This window comes from Taeniopygia guttata, chromosome 5 (genome assembly GCF_048771995.1).
Source record: "Taeniopygia guttata chromosome 5, bTaeGut7.mat, whole genome shotgun sequence".
NCBI lineage: Eukaryota > Metazoa > Chordata > Aves > Passeriformes > Estrildidae > Taeniopygia > Taeniopygia guttata.
Genome location: NC_133030.1, coordinates 30,685,446 through 30,703,106, shown reverse-complemented (window position 1 = coordinate 30,703,106; position 17,661 = coordinate 30,685,446). Strand labels below are relative to the sequence as shown.

General features: G+C 41.5%; 1 protein-coding gene across 6 annotated transcripts in view; it reads right to left on the bottom strand.

Annotated features, from left to right (window-relative positions):
* The window catches only part of MAP3K9 (mitogen-activated protein kinase kinase kinase 9), a 61,227-nt gene extending 44,592 nt beyond the window's left edge, over positions 1-16,635 (bottom strand). For 5 of the 6 annotated variants that reach the window (XR_003960750.4, XM_030274418.4, XM_072930071.1 and 2 more), the window contains exons 1-2: positions 16,038-16,629; positions 10,614-11,027 (exon numbers count right to left, since the gene is read on the bottom strand). Coding sequence is in view for 5 of the 6 variants with exons in the window: in XM_030274418.4 (XP_030130278.2) it covers positions 10,614-11,027; positions 16,038-16,338 (715 nt within the window). In the remaining variant the exon portion in view is untranslated. Of the gene's footprint in view, positions 1-10,613; positions 11,028-16,037 lie in introns of all 6 variants that reach the window. The other variant, XM_072930073.1, reaches the window with a different exon arrangement.
* Positions 16,636-17,661: the final 1,026 nt, after the last annotated feature.

Sequence of the window (17,661 nt, the reverse complement as noted above, 5' to 3'; positions counted from 1 at the left end):
TGGAATTTCACAACTAGGAAAGACAACTTCAGCCTACAGAATATTTTTCACTCATCTCTCCACAATATAATTTGCACTTTGTACAAATCTGTTTCACTGTCTTCTAGATCAATTTCCAGATCAAATACTTTCAACTACTGCAAGGCTGTGAAATTCATGCAAATATGGATTAATACTTTTAAATTAATATTAATTAAGAAAAATCAGATAAGCATCTTTTGCTTCTAACATGGGACAATTACTACTCTTTCTACTTGCTTCTATCTGAAAAAATAATTAAATGTTGCACTGTACTCTGAAGAAATGCAATGCAATCTGAAATCTTCAGGGTTTTTATACAGAAGGTACTATAGTAGTAGAAGTATTAAATATTGTTCTCTGGCTTTCGATCAGTTCTTATTTCAAGGAGACAACTACTCATAGATGAAACAAAAATATTCTTGAATAGAAGATGGTTTCACTGAACTTACTCTGATTGTTCCAATCCTATTTCCCCTCCTATAAATTAACAGAACTTCCCAAGATACATGTCAACTCAGATGCTGGAGGTGGTAAAACCTAGATGTTAGGTAAAAAGATAGCCTTAATATACTGCTTCATGCTGCTGCATTGTCTCAGAGGCAGAGGATAGCTATCAAGTCTGCAGTTAGCCTAACAAGTCAAAAAAGCAGCGCTATTGCAAAGGGAACAAGGGACTGAAGTTGCCAGGCAATCCTTTTTTTTAAATTATTAAGTCCTATTGGCAGTACACTAGCATTCTGTCTTGAGGACAGAACTAAGCATTTGGGAAAGGATTTCAAAAATTCGCTCCAAAATGAGACCGCAGTAGCAGTTTGCCAAAATCTAATTTGCAATTTTAGCTCTACCTTCCATAGTCAGCCAGCACAGCTCTGCTTCACAAGTATCCAGATAATGAGCAATCTGCTCTTGATCCAGCATTCAAAGTACTTAAAGTGATTAACAGATCAGCACATGGAATAAGTCTGGGCTTTCTGCATGTAGCCTTTCCTACCTTCGGCTGGGTACTCTGCCATTGATTTCAGTTGGGCTGCATCTTTACTCTAATATCTGTTTGAGCTAAAGAAGGCTAAGTGTTGCATGAGATGCTAGAGAGGACAGAATTTAAGACCCACTTAAAATTTCACATCTTAGAAGCAAAACCAAAACCCACAAATATTGCCTGTAGTAATAAGTAGGTATTTTCTCTCTTATCACTAACCATTCAGCAACAGTACATTAAAAAATATACATATGTACACCTTGGAACCGAAACCTTCTTAATTACTGGGTCCAAGTCAGCGTTCAGCAAATCCACAAAGCTGCACGACTGTCCTCTTCTATCAGCCTAGAGGAGGTGATGGATGTGACAGCACAGCAGTTCTTGGATTTTAAACCATGCAGTACAGTAACTCTAAAGAGCTAATGCATAATGGGGGAGGGGAGAGGAAAGGCCTCCAAAGCCCAGATATATTTAGAATCGATCCTTTCACCTAGCTAGGCTGTAAAAAGTCTTATCGCTTTAGTGATCTGTACAAAACACTTTGATTGCTCAGGTGAGTTTCTGGGAAAAATAGAGCTGTTCAGTTCTGGTTTCAGACGAAATCCTAACATACTGCTGACATTGCAACAACCTCTAGCTCAGGCATGGATTACTGTACTCTTCATAATCAGTTAAATGCTCCAAGGAAAAAAAATAATTACATCTGTACTCAACACAGGCCATTGCCAAACTGTATCACTTTGAAAGCCAGCAACAAATCAAGAACTGTATTAGGCAACAACAACAAAAAGAAAGAGTAATATCACATGAATGGCATTCATCATTTGTCACTCAAGAGACTGTCTGAAAAGAGATTTAATAATAATGCTGGTTCAGTGGGAGCTGTTTCCAGGCAAATATAAACATGAAAATCATTATGGGAAAAGGTAGCCCAAACTATTTTGGTTTTGGTTGCAATTAAGACATCTTTATGAAACAGTAAAGAACACCAATACCAACTCATTCATTGAATAAGATGGTACTCCAAAATCTAGAAAGTAAGAAAGACATCACTTCACAGGCAGCAGCACAATCCACAACAGAAGCTGGGGTGTTTTATGGAGTTTTTAAAATCAGATTCAACTTTAAATATTTTTAAAAGATAGAGAGGTGTATTTTCATTCATCAGAACAAATGTTAAAAGGCTCTTAGATGTAAAATCAACACCAAACTACATCTGACAACAGTAAAACTCAAGAGTTTTTTCGTATACTGCAGAGTTTGACTTTAAAGTGATCAGAACAAGTCGCCAGCTGGTGAGAAAGAGGGCATTCTTGCATTATTGTACATGAAAGTCCATACAAGATAACAATAGAGTTATCAAAAAGCTGTTGACTTTTTGATGTGCTACATTTCTGTCAGATTTTTTTTTTGACCCAGCTTACCCTGTGATTAAAGATTCTAACTACACAATAACCTGATGAAGTATTAGGAATATTCTGTGTTTACCAGAGGATCATAATCATATCAAAACCACATATGATGTGACCGATCACAGCAAAAAAGAAAAAGCTAATCATCAATAAACCCAGAGCAAGACTGACAACACTTCAACAAGCAGAATTAGGCATATTAAGTTCTATTAATCAAAGTTATAGGATTTTTCTTATTCTCAGGATCCTTGAACAATGCAAAGTCAAAAGGAACTAGCATCTTTCCATAGGCCCACACTCATAAAGGAGAAACAACAGGAAATGCAATGCTTTTGTGGTAGATGGATCACATGGCCTGGTCCACAAATATCCCACCACCCGTATATGTACCATCCTTACAGCAATTATTCATACTAGCATTTCTTTATAGTATACCAGGAACCTCCCAGGAAACCCCAGTTTAAGCACAGAAATTGCAATAACATCTTAGTGGTTAAAGTATTTACCTGTTACTACTAAGTGGAGCTACTGGCACACTGACTATTGTTTGCCACATATCTCAACAATTAGTCTATAGATAGGCAAGGAGGAAGCCATGCTTGCATTTTAGATTTTTCCAGCTGTAATACAAATAGGAGATCCTAATATTTCTCAATGGCCAAAGAAAAACCCAGGAGCCTGTTTCATGCATCAGAGATAGACGTACATAGCACTAGGAGCTTGGCTTGTAGCTTTAAAAATTATCCCAGACATAAGACATACAGCATTCGAAACACATACAGAATTTCAGAGACAATTTGGAATGCATATGTGCACAAGATAATGCTTTCTCTTTTGGGAGGGTATATTTGTTTTTTAATAAAAAATCATGTCATAATAAATCTGTGAGCAATACAACAAAGCCTCTAGAAAGCAAAGTGGAAGGGCTGTGTGTGGCAGTAATACAAACACTTCATAGGAAGGCTGCATGTCCTCTGGCTACTTCCTTCCCAAGAGGACCCTAAGTGATGCTGCACCAAGCTGCCATGACCACCACAATGATTATTCTACAGACTGGGACACAACGATTTACTGTTCTGTGGGCAAAAGCTCTTCTTTCTGAACTTAAGAAATAGTGATGAAACCAAACAACATACCTCTGAATTGTTATGCTTTAGAATAGTTGATTTGCTCAGTGCATGAGGTTCTGTTACTATTTCTTTTTCATATCTGCAAAAGGCTTGGGTCTAAGGAAGACTTTCCAATAGCAGTGGGACAATCAACAAGCAATTAGCAGACACACCAGTCAACTTTGGCAATCTTTTGGCAAAGTCACACCAACATAACAAACTATCCTAGAATGAGAAAACAAACACGTACCAAAAAGCAGCTACTTAAAATTATGTATTCTCTCAAATGACTTAAGGTTTCCCTTGCCCTGTCATAAGGAAATGTACACAGTCCTCAGGATGGGATGTAACTTAAAGAATCATCTTGGATGATGAATCGTCACTTCAAAAAGCAAGATTGTGTTTTATGTCTGATGCTTCAAAAGCAAGTTTGTTTCAGGTATGTTGAAATTCTGAATGGAAATGTTTGATAAAAAAAGCAAAAGTGAACCTGCTGACAGAAGTCAGTCAAAATTAAAATTAAGTTTATTGATGTGGAAGAAACACCCCAAAAAAAAAAAAAAAAAAAAAAAAAAAAAAAGTGGAGATATAGGTATTATTCTAGCTTCCCAGAAATACCACAAGGCTGTTCTCACCCTTAACTGGCTCCTTAAAAATTTCAGAAGAACACAGATCTTTCACAGCTCTGTCACAGATGGTCAGAGGGTGAATTCAGTGGATGCCTATGGACACCTGCTGCATGACAGTGCTCAGGTCTGTGCTATGCTTCCATGTGCACAATTTGAATAAAATACTTAATACCACAACTCTAAGTTATTTTTTCTTAGAGCAGAGAGAATCCTGCAAAAAATGTACACAGTGGCTCAATTACATGAAAAGGATATTAGCTAGGGTTTCAAATATAATAGACACTAATTCATTTCTTAAAAACAAAAGGTACTTTTTCCATACTTGTCTACAAACATAACAGATTCCATCAGTGAAGTTGCCTTTTTACTACTTAGTGTGGGCAGGAGGACACCAAAGTCTTCTTGTGGACATCAAACATTTCATAAAGACTTCATATTTTTGACTTGCACTTAACAGTGAAGATATCAATCCATCTTCAGAAGCCACTTACAGAAGATGTATTCCATTTTGGAATTCTCAGAGATCTACTAAGACATGAAAATAAGACGGCACCATGAAAGCATCTGTCAAACCTCGCTAAGAAGAAAACAACTGCACAATAGCTAATGAAGAAAAAACCCAATAAAATACCAAAGAACAACTCAGAAACCGTCACCCTACTTCTGTGAATTCCTGGTATTTTAACACCTTAAAAATTAGCAACTTTCAGGCATAATTTACATCTTCGGCACTAATAATACATTTTTTTTTCATTCTTTTCAATGAAAATGTGTAGTATTAATGACATCAATTTCCTCATCATATTACCACATGAAAAAAAATTATGGCTACTTGGAATTTTTTTAAACTACAACACAAGTGGCCAGGATATTAGAACAAATTATTATACTCTGGGAAGAAAGGGAAATATAAGCAGAATAACCAGAACTAGGAGTTATGCACCATCAGCAGTGTCTTATAGCTTGTTGATAGAATCAGGTAATTGCATAAGGGCAGAACCTGAAGTCATCTTTCATCAGCCTTAGGAGTATATACAGGCTGTTTGAAAGCCCTGGTATCTCCTGTATACAAGTTTTAAACTTAGAAAAAAAGAAACAAAAAAAAGGAGTTTTACTGATTTTTAGCTTCCAGAAAATTCATGTCCCAGCTGTTGTCTTTCACACCACCCATCCCCCCCAACAAAACTTCACCTTTTACCACTTTCCCCTTACAGGCCAAGGGACTACCCAGCTACAGCCGGACCAATTACTTACATCAGGAGAGTGAAAAGCATTCAGATATCAATGAAATAACTTCACGATATTCTACATAAAGCATTACTCAGTCATTGAATTGCACTGACAAAGGAAATCCGCTCTGATAGAAGGTACAACACTGGAGAGTTAGTCAGCAAATGACACTGGAGTACCAGAAGTAGCACCGCTGTGCAGTGTTCCAAACTGCTCTGTCAATATACATGCAGCAGACCCTGGAAGAATCCCCTCTACACCTCTGCCAGACAGACAAAAAGGTTTACAAGTTCTTTTCCTTCTCTAAAAAGACCAACAGAAGAGTATCCGCTATGATTGGATTAAAATAAAAAAGACAAGGAATATTTTAAGTCCTAGGAACAACTATCCATAAATCATGTGGAAAGTCAGCTCTACTGGCATCTTTATGAACAAATAAAGGCTTAACTACATTAAACAAGCAAAGCTATAGCAGAGTTTGGAATTCTTTTAGAAAGCTAGAGCTTTGAATATTGGGACACCACAAGCTTACATTGGTGGTTCAAAAAATGGGAGAGGTTAAGACTTCAAATAACTTGAAAGGAAGAACTACTGACTTGGCTGAATCAGAATTGCTGGGGTTTATTTTGACCTCTGTTCTTTCCTCTTCCTGTGACCTTGGCAATGTCACTTTGCTGCTAATCTTCTGTGCCACTTTGTGGAACACAACCATAGTGACTTTTAAAAAGCACTTTGCTAACTGGCATGAATACCCTCAGCAAAATCCTTCAATGTAGCGCAAATAACAAACAAGTTCTGCTGAGACAGTCAAAAAAAAAATCAAATATGCTTTTGCTAGGTCTCCACAGTATTAGTTAATTGGCTTTATTCCTACAGCAATGCTGGCATATCTAAAACTGACAAACAGGGCCAACTTCATTATTTACAATACTTCACTAAAACCAACAGGACTGTCCCTTTTTGATCCTAAGCATTATATGCCAGGCACTTTTCTCTGGCCAGAAATAAGACTTGAATCACAGATGAGAGATAAAAGAAAGTGAAACTCTTAAGAGCTATTCTAAGTGCAGTGATGTTGATTTCAGTGGGCATTTCTAGTTGTTTTTTTTTCCTACAGCTCAGGATTTAGATTATTTAGATGCTCACACATTGGGAAAGGCCTACTAAGGATTCCATAACATATACTCAATGGCTCACCAAGGTGCAGCTGAAGAAGGAAAGGTTGGAAATATTACCACATGAAGGGAAGCAGCAGCCGCAGCCACTGAAGATTCTGTCAGATTATTAAAATTAATTTTCATATGGAATAGTTTGAATCCCTTAAATAAAATTACCAAAATAAAAAGAGAAATACTTATATCCTCACACAGCAGAATCAAATAGTTTCCTAAATTATCTCTTCTCTCTCCTGTAGTTATATGACTGACATATGAGTTGGTAATGCCACTGGAAGACTTGTCTACCAGACTTAATGCCATCTGAACTCAGACTGAAAAAAATAATTTCAGCATCTCTAGAACTAAATCACAGGTGTATAATTCATTCTATAAAGACCTTTCTGACTGCATCCCTAAAGCAATAAAACAGGCAGCCCTCAGAAACTCCAAGAGTTACAATAGATCTTTCTCAAACAAACATGGTATTAAACATACAGAACACTTTTCCTACACTCTAAATGTATTAGCATTAAATGTAAAGTTAGGAAAATGTAAAGAAGAAAAAAAACTAAGAAAAACTATAAAACAGAAAAAATTTCCTTCTTTTAACAAAAAAATATGGACAACAGTCAAGTGATTTGGAGTGCTTTTTTGATGAGGAGTATCTCAAGAAAAAGACACCCCCTGGAATCCTCAAATAATCATCTGAACTTCAGTTCAGATCAACTAAAGTGAAGTTATCTCCCAAAGTAATCAAAACCCTATGTTCTTTATTACACTACCAGAAATGCTGACAACTATTCTGAGCATTGTTTTGGTATATACTATCTGAGTCCACCAAGCTGGAATAGCTGAAATCAAAAAAGTTTTTTTTCCAAATCCTTATACAATGGGGTAATTTCTCAGACTTGCATTAGGGTGCCCACTTGATATGTTCAAAATGTAATGTGACCTGCTTAAAAGATTCATAATGAAGTACTGTCCTTATGCATTCTGTGTCTGCCCAAACAATAAGCAGACATCTGACAACAAAGCATTCTCTGATTTTCTTCTATTCTAGTAGAAAATTTGATTTTAAATAAGGCAACTCTGCTCTTTCCCACTGCCCAATCTTGTTCTCTAACTCCCAAACTAACTCATCCTGCAGCTTCAGATGCACTGTGTACATCCCAGCTGGTGCTTGAAGGCAAGTTGAGATGTACAAGACTCACAATCTATTACTTAACGTAGGCAGTACCAATCAATAGATCAATACAGCTAATGCTCCCATGACAGCCCTACAGCACTTGCAGATGTTTAGTGCACACAAGAAATGCATCTGCAAGAATCCTTTCCAAGCTCTTGCAAGCAGAACCTCTTTCCTCACCACAGACACATCACTGCCTGTCACCCAGTGGGTAGTGACTTGTGCAAAGAAAATGCTACAAGCTTGTAATTCTACAGGCACAAAGCTAACGAGACAGCCTGCTCTCTGTTATCCATGTTAATTAAGAAAACTAAGTTCATCAGAAAAACAGACAAAATGCAAGCTATATATTAATCAGGATGCAATAATATACTCAGTCCAGTAATCTTTACAAAACTACTACAAAGCTTTCCACAGGAAACAGCACAGAGGAATTTCTAAGATGCTTATTATATATAAAAGGGATTTCAGCCATGCACTGACAGAGTAATCAAGAAAGACATGACTTAGGCAACTCAAAGTTGTTCATCCTACAATGTCTTATCCCCACAAAAAAGCTCCACCATTGTCATAATCTAATATTTATGTTTCTTGCTCTGTAAATACACTCAGAAAATAACATGTATTTCAAATATTTAAAATAGCGTATATTTTAAATCTCTCTTCAACCACACAGCACAGAATAAAGAACTTCATTGCTGTTGCAATGTGTCAAGCACATACCCAATGCTACTAATTTATCTGATTTCAAAAGAGAAAAACAAACCAATAATTTTCCCTTAAAATATCCTTAAGTCCTTTCCTCCAGTACCAGCTCCTACATCAACTTAGTTTCTCATATGTAATACTGCTTGCTCCAGCCTTATCTGGGATAGAATTTTCCTATACCCATCATTTCTCTACTTGATCTGATGCTATCTTGGTCACAACCACCATGTAAATTCTCTTATCTTCCCCCTTCAAACACAGAATGTCTCTGAATCCTTTCAGAGGCACTCTCATCTATTCTTCCCCTTTCTTTACTATTGCTTCCTCCCAAATGATGGAAATTATAGTAATAGATGTAGCAACTTCTCATTGACCATTTACAGTGCAGCACAATTACACTCTGCTGATTCATTGTGACGAGAGACATTTACTCTTGCTGCTGACAATCCACTGTTTTCTACCATCCATATCTGTCTTGATGGTAACACTGTGCACTAGGAGTCCCTCTGGTTGGCCTGGTTCTCTCGCTGAAGTTTTTCCCTTTTACAACTAGAAGTCTCTGGTCTGAATAAAACAGTGAAGTACTAGAAGCTAAGTCTTTTATCTTAGAAATAACTTTCATTCTAAACCTCAAAAATGTTCAACTAGCACTTAGCAAGGATACCTTAATGGTCTGTTAGCAAAATAAGCAAATAAATAGTTTCTTAGGTAAGGAAGAAAGGCACAACACTGAAAGGCAATTATTTCTCATTCACAGATGCAGCCAGTCATTCATTAAGTCATGCAGCAAATCATTCCTTAATTTTAAAACATTTATTAACATGCCCATATATTTGCCATCTGTAAGGGAAGGGTTTAGATATCAGGAAATCTTTTTTGACATTAAGATTTCCTTACTAAATGGGAAACATTGTTACTATAAGAACTATACTGTAGAAACTAACTTGAAGGCTCTTATAGTTCCTATTTTTCCACTAACAAAGACTAATAATACTTTTTTCACTCTTCCACAACCAACTAAGTAAATTCACAGCCACAACATTTGAGGCCAAAAAAACATAGGAAGATTCTGCAAGGCCTGGAAATTTACAGCATTGCAATGGTTAATGCTAGTGAATCTATTTAAGATATTAAAATTTGCTAATGTCCCTGCCCTCAAAGCAAAAGGGAACATATGCCTGCATCCAAGCCACCCATTTCATAGAGCTTCTTATTAACTCAAGCCATAAATGACAATGAGTTCATACCAACACACCAATCTAAATGACCACATGCAGGTCTGTGTTTGCTCTTGCCATCTAGACATAGACAAGCAGAGAGAAAGGCTAAACAGCTGCATACAGGCATCAGGAGAGGAAATGATGATCTTTAAACCACTGCAGCACTTTGCTCCCACACTCATATATAATGTTCTATGTGCGCATTTGACTTTGAGAAGTTAAAGTTTGTGAAAAGAGACACGATGAGAACAGCACCCAAGCAACACACAGTAATACTGACAGTATTACAGAGCAGCTGAAATCACCATCATTTCCACAATCCTAACTGAACCAAAGTTCAGCTCCCCTTGCTCTCTAATAGGTGATCTGTATCATGTAAAGCATCACAAATATCAGCTGAAGTCCTGCATGTACAAGGACATTTTATTCACATGAGTTAATGTTTCTGTCAACACCAGCTCTACGATGGATAAAGAGAAGATCCAGTTCAGCTGGGATGGGTTAAATCTCCCATAAGGAAAATAGGCTTGCATTTCATCTACACACCAAAATCTAGCAAATATAATGAAAGCCTAGGAGCATTTACCCTTACAAATAAGCACTTACTCTTCCAAAAAGCGGAAGAATAACACCCACTGAAATTCAATAAAACTTTTTAACATATACAAGTCTGCTAAAATGCCAGTAAAACCTAGACACTATATGAATATGAACTACTAGCAAAGCATGGTTCATTCACAATTGCTTTTGCATCCAATAATTTAAGTTGCTTCTACAGATTAAAAGCATTTACATATTTCCTGTGATTTGTAGCACCATACTGTATAAAAATAAACCCTTCTGGGATTGAATTAGAGGATACAGTGGTTCACTAAATTAACATTACTCCCCTCTTTTCTTTGTATGATTTCTTCCCCAAAAGCATATCCCAACACCCTGACTGTTCACTGTGTAGCACTTACTGTTGCTGGACTTGAGGTCACGGTGAATTATGGGAACAATTGCTTCCTCGTGCAGGTAGTTCATTCCCCTGGCAATCTGCACTGCCCAGTTCACCAGTATGTCAGGAGGTATCCTTTTACCAGACAACACCCTATTGAGCGATCCTCCGCGGGCAAACTCCATGATCAGGCAAAGATTAGGTTCCTTCAAACACACACCCCTGAGGGCAATGATGTTGGGATGTTTTAGCATTGCAAAGAGCTTGGCCTCTTGGCGGACATTCTCAATGGTCTGGCTGATGTCCTCATCAGGGTCATAACGAGCTGCCTTGACAGCAACCTCATCTCCTATCCATACAGCTCGATACACTTTTCCGAAGCCCCCTATGCCAATGATTTCTTCCAGAACAAGCTCTGAGAAGTCGATCTCTAGGACTAGGGAAAGAGGAAAAAAAAAAATGTAAGCATTTAGCAACTATACTGTCTGTACATTAGCTGAAGGTCCACGCTGGCCAACATCACCCCTGCCGTTGGAGGAAGGGCCAATTTTCACTCCAAAACAATACAAAGAAAAGCAGTGGGCCTTTCTGCAAACCTTTTAGTGCCGAATAGTATGGTTAAACAGACCTTGCAGAATCATAAAACTGGTATGAAGTACTCAGTGTAAATGGTAAAACAATAGAATAGCTTTCTCTTAACAGAGTTAAAGCCTTATAATACTGATGCCCCTGCCCTTACCCCCCTTAAGGATAAACTTTCAGTGACAGTGCACAAATCTGAAAATGAAAAACACACCAACTAATCTTCGCTGTGTTCACAATACAGTGCTTAATGCAAAATAGCTAAAACTCAACACAAAATGCATCTGCTTCTCCATTTGTCCCTTATTTGAATGTCTCTTGTTGAACTGCTATAACAATCTTTTAGTCCATCCCAAATCACACTTATGCTTCCACACCCCTCCAGGCTTGGCAGATTTCTTCCCCACAAGAGATCCCCAGTTCCGACATTACCGACAACAGTGTTACAGATGGATCAAACCACATACTGAGTGTACAGAGCAAGCAATAAGAAAAACATTTCTTGATTAACTCATACTGCATTTTTGTTACAAAAACTTCCTTTTCCCATGCACTGACAGCTATACTTAACAGGCTGACACAAAAAATCTACAGATGCAACTGCCTTGATTCAGCACACAAACTGCACCCCAAGCAAAAGCAATGAGAAAATGTATCCTGTACAACTGTACACTAAACACAGTTCATATGGGTGGCCAAAAGAACCCATCCAACACTGACTAATGTAGAATGAAAATTCCACATACTGACCAATGAAAATATGTTGATACAGCTTAATTTACAGTAGCAGAAGGCTACCACTGATGCTACTCTGTATGACATTTGCATGGTTACCAATTACAGTCAGTGAAATCTTAAAAAGTTTTAAAGGAAGACTACTATAAGGCAAGATTTGAACAAAAAGTCACGAGTCTTTTAATACTTTCCTGCATTTGAAATGTCGAATCTGATGGTTCCCCTGCTTTGTCTAGCAGAAAATTAAGTTTGTAAGGGAGCAGGTTAGATCCCACTTAAATAAACTAGTTTCCTTAGTCCAATCAAATGCCTTTCCTATGTATAAGCCTACAGTACAAGACTTTGTCACAAAACTGTATGGAGTTAATGCAAACTCTTCTGTCCACAGCTGCAGGCTTTTATTTTGTCTGAGCTCTACCTTTCCTGAACATGATTTTTAGAAGCTGGCTTACTTTTGTAAGTTAGTCAAACTTATGAGTTAGTTTAATAAAGATGCCTTTGCTGCTTTTCCTAGCATTCCATGAACAAATGACTAATGGGAAACAAGACAGAAATTTGACCAAGAAAGTCTGACAGAAGGAGAAAAGGTCCCTTCCAGTCAGAACACTAAGAGAACTTATTTTTCTGCTACTGTGAATACATATTTCAGGTAACACTCTGAGTTTCAGGAATTTGCACAACAAAGATTTCAGTCTTACAGTAGCAACCTTGGTGTTCAAATGCTTGAGACAGAGATTACTAGAAAACATGAAACCAGAAATACTGACATTTTAGAACAAGACTGGAATGACAATAACTCCAGATGCGAGGCTACCCTGTACTGAAAATACATGAAGAGTCACTCTTGTATTTCTTACTAATAAAAGATCTAAAGAAACCAGACGTTGAGTCCTATCTCTTCAGTGAATCGAATTTCAGCACTGCTAGAATCCTCAATTAACCTGATCCTAGGGACAAGGTCAGTTAAAAGACTGGAAATGAACAAACACGCACCCCACACCACTAGAGTGACTTCCTGCCCTGCCAACTCCGAACAGACAGCGTTCAGGTGCTGTTCACAGCGGGTGCTCTGCTCAGGCATTTCAGGGATTAAAAGCACGTCAGGGAGGCGCCGAGCGAGCCGCCCGCTGGTCAGCAGGTGCTGAAGGGACAGCTCCGGCGGCAATGGGACGGGGACGGGACGGCCCCGCGGGCAGCGCCCGGCTTCCCCCTCCGCACCCCCTTCCCCCCATCCGCCCCGATGCTGGGGAGAAGCGCGACAGGAAGGTGGCAGGCAGGAGCGCAAGATGGGCAAAAGAAACCAAAGGGCTGGAAAATAGAACACTTCGTGTGCCACCACCCATCTTCCATCAGAAAAAGCACGTCCTTGCTGGAGGCACAAATTAATAGGGGTGGGATGTACAACCGAGAGACTTCAGCTTCCACATGAAATCTAATGCATGACATTGAATGTTCTTTTATCTGGAAGTACAACCTTAATTTAGTTTGAAAATGTATACTTCTATAAGGCAAAGTGGCCAGCTTACCCGCGTGGGTAGCTTATTCATGAAAAAAAGCCCCTGATTTTTAAAAAATGTTTTGTTTACAGTTTTTAAAAAGTTATTTTCTGCTGAATTAGTTTATTCATTGTCATAGTTTGAGTTATACAGGTACATTAGGGCACAAAATACTTGTTTTTCTTCACATTTCTAAACACACTAACTCCAGTGTCATTTGGCAGATGTGTTGTACAGGACCGTACAGAATTCAAGAACTGAAGTCCTCTCACTCCTCTGTGGGCTGGTAAGGAATTACAGAGCCTGTATGCCATGAACCAGTGGCCATGCTGACAACTGCAAAGTAGGTGCTGTTTAATCAGCCCTCATTAGACCATATAATTAAACTGTTTAATTCAGTCTTAAGTGTTTAAGAACCCACAGAACAGATGAGAGTCCCTCGAATTGGCCCACTCCTGACAGCCACTACAGGCTACTTTTTATCATTGATGATATCCTCACCAAGGCAAGATTCAAGCACAGTACATGGATGGCTAAAATTACCAGCTAAACTAGGACAATTCTCAGTAGAAGCAGAATTTCTAGAACTTAACCTCCCAAATTTCCATTAAATATATAGATAAACTTTAGGAAAGCAAGTAAAAATAGGTTCTGTACTGAGGTGCATGTCCAGTACAACACTTTCACAATACTCCTGTAGAAATGGACTTATTGGAAGCATTAAACAATAGATGGTGATTCGTATTCCAAACAGCTATCAAGCTAACATCAGCAGCTCTAAAAGTGGATTGCATTCCTTGCAAAGGATTTCTAATACTCAATTTGAAAATCCAATTAGATGGCAACTAACTTTAACCCCTATCCAAACTGCATTGTTTTTTAAAAAAAAAAACCATAGTCCATAAGCATTATACAAACCTCTGGAGGGGAATACATTCTATTTTGTTATGAACATATGGTTGGTAACTTGACAGAAGAGAACTAGTGTAGCACTGTAGGGGCATGGGAAGAATAAGGCAAAGATGAAGGGGAAAGGTACAACTGCTGGTGAGCTATCAAACCATAGAAGAGGCAGCAAGACAGAGAACCCACAGTTACAAAGCCTGAACTTGAAGACTCAACACAGGATGGGAGCTGAGAGTTCAAAAAGTTCTGTAGAAATGGTTCTCTTAAGTATCTCAAAAGTAAAAACTAATAAGCATTCATTCACAGCTTTTTCTATGTGTGGGGAAAAAAAAAAAATAACTTACCAGTGCTCTTGCAGCATGAAAGAAAAGAACAGCACCTAGTTCTTTCACAAGCCCAAGGGCAAAGCTACAAATTACTGAGTTTTACCTAAATGCTTTCAAGCAGAATACAAAATAAAATAAAAAAGCTATTAGTTGTAATACAAAATAAAATAAAAAGGGTATTAGTTGTATTCCTTGGAGATACAGCCTAGATAGGACAAAGCATTTTTCAATCCTTTTTCTAGAAAAGCCTACTAGTCCAAATATTTTTCTCCGCCCCTCCAAAAAAAAAAAAAAGCATCCTTGCCTGAATTGTCAATGGTGATAGAGAAACAGGATCTAGAAAGTCATTCCATGTTGTTTCTCTTTCCACAATTGTACACAGTGACTAAAAAAATGTAGAGATGAAACAGCCTTTTTCTCTGTCTCCAACAAAGGTTTCAAAACTGCACCGAAATTCAGGGAAACAAACCAATCCCTCAGTGCCTTCAGCATCACAACATAGTCAAGTGACCCTCAGGCAGGTCCAGATACCCAAACGTGGATACAACTCATTCACAAGTATTTTAGGACGGAATTTGTAAGAGGGCAGAGGAACCTGGTAACACAAGTCAATTTAGTAATTTTTCAGTCAGAAATAACAATCTTTTGGTTATTAAATACGATAATAATGAACAAGTATTAGCAGTGAATCAACACTTCAGAAAACAACTGCTTCCCTCCCAGCAACCTTTAAGAATATCCTTAAAGGCAGAATGACCAGAGCCGTGGTTACTCCACCACTGCCCAGCCGCCAGGATTTTGTCACTTGACGAAAATTTATCAGCCCTGGAAACACAGGTCTTAACAATGGGAAACTGCTCCCGGCGCCGCTGAAACGCTAACACACTGAGCCAAGCTCTGCCTTCCAGGGAGCGGCGCGCTAGCCTGGAAGACAGAAGGGCACTGAGCAGCAGGAATGCCTCCGCGGGTGGGAAGGGGAACACACCGGGGACCTGGAGCGGCCCCAGGGCGGGGGGCTGGGACTCCGTAGCCCCTCCGCTCGCCGCCGAAAGCCACTGCAGGCCCCCTACCCCGCCGCCGGCTGGGCCCCCGGCCCCGGCCTCCCACGGCCTCTCGCCACCGGGATGGGCCTTCCCGACCCCTCAGCGGCGGCCCCGGCTTCCAGCAGGACCCACGGACGGGCCGGGCCAGCCGGACCGGGTCAGGCCCCTCCCCAGGGACATCGGGAGGGCCGAGCCTCGGCTCTCCCCACAACCTCGGCAGTTCCGCCGCTCTCTTCCCCCCTCACATACCCACCCCAAGCCCGCGATAGGGGGGCAGGATCGGGCCCCTCCCCCGGCTCCCTCCCTCTCTCCGTGGAGAGGCCGCGCCGAGCCCCCTGCCCGGCCCGGGCTCCCTTACGCTGTATGGCGGGGGGCGGCGGGTATCGGGCGCGCAGCTCCGGGCCGCCCCCCTGCACGCCGCTGCTCACGTAGTTGCTGGGGAAGATGCCGACGCGCTGGTCGATCTTGCCCGTCCACCAGCCCTCGTCGCCAGACACGTGCGAGTCCCGGGACAGCACCTGCACCACGTCCCCCGGCCGCAGGCTCAGCTCGTCCTCGCCGCACGCCTCGTATTCGAAGACAGCGGTCCAGAGCGGCCCGTCGCCCGGCGGCTCCCCGCCGCCCGCGCCCTCCTGGCTGAGCTCGGTGAGGGGCTCCATGGCGAGGCTGCTCCATAGGGGGAGGCGCCCGAGGCAGCCGGGCGCTGCGGGGGTCGGCGGGGCCGGGACCGCCGCCTATTGTTCATGCGGCCCGGCGCCCGCCGGCACCAGGTGCCGCCGCCGCTGCCGGGACTTCCCGGCGCGGGGCCGCCTCAGCCTAGCGCGGGCAGGGGCGAGACCGGGCAGCGCGTGCCGTGGAGGAGCCGCCGCATCCCCCCCATCCGCCGCCTCCTCCGTGCCCGCCTCCGCCTCCTGCCGCCGCCGCCGCCGCACATCCCGGAGCCACCTGACTCTCTGGCAGCTTCGGCGGCGCGAGGGGTGGGCAGGGCAGGCCCCGCCCCCGCGCCGCCATTGGCCGCCGCCGCCGCCCGTCAGCACCGCCCTCACCTGATTGAGGGCGCGCGCCCCCTTGGCCACGCCCCGGCCCCGCCCGGACCTCGGCCCCGGAGTCGCGCCCTCACCGATTGGCCCCCGCACGGTCAGCTCTCGCTTCCCATTGGGCCGCGCGCTCCGAGCCCCGCCTTCCGCACCGTGTCTCATTGGCTGGGAAAAGGGGCATGACACGGGCCAAGGGCGGGGTAGGGCGGCCCGAGGGCGGAGCGGGCGGGCGCCCCCCGGCGGCGGGCGGAGGCGGCGCACACCTGGGCCGGCCCCGCCGCCCGCCCGCAGCGCCGGAACCGGACAGTCGCTGTTTGTGTTAGGCCATGGACTCCCACAGCCCGTCCCAACTGAAGCACGGGGGGTTTTTTAGATGGTTTCTGCACGAAGCTACCGCGCGTGTAACCCTGCTGAATGCCTTCGTTAAAAATTAACAGCATTTAATTCTCACTCTTGCAACCAGCATGTAGCTGCTCGGTCCTGAAAATCCAAATTCCTTCTCCTTGCTGCCAGTGTTTTCACAGCTTGTGGAGACACCAGATCTTGTCAATGGAATTTGTTTGCACTTGGTGATATTACTGGGAGATGTTCTTTGCATTTCACTCCATTTTTTTTTTTAATCCTCATTTGAATTCCAGTAGTAAAACTGGAAATGAAAATTCTCCGTTCATGCTTCATCATAACAAAGCCCACTGATGCCAAATGAGAGGCCCAAGTACCCTGACCACACCTGATGTCTTCACACTTATACATAAAATGCAGAGCTTTGTTACTCTTTAGTATTTCCTAAATGCAATTACACAATTCTTCTCTGCAAGACGGATTTTTTTTTTTAATTCTCCATCCTGAGTGAGGCCTTTGGTTTGGTTTATGTACAGAGTAGCTGCTAATAATTCTTTAATTTTGTGCATTGTGTTTTTGTCTGTCTATCCTTGCATTAGCATT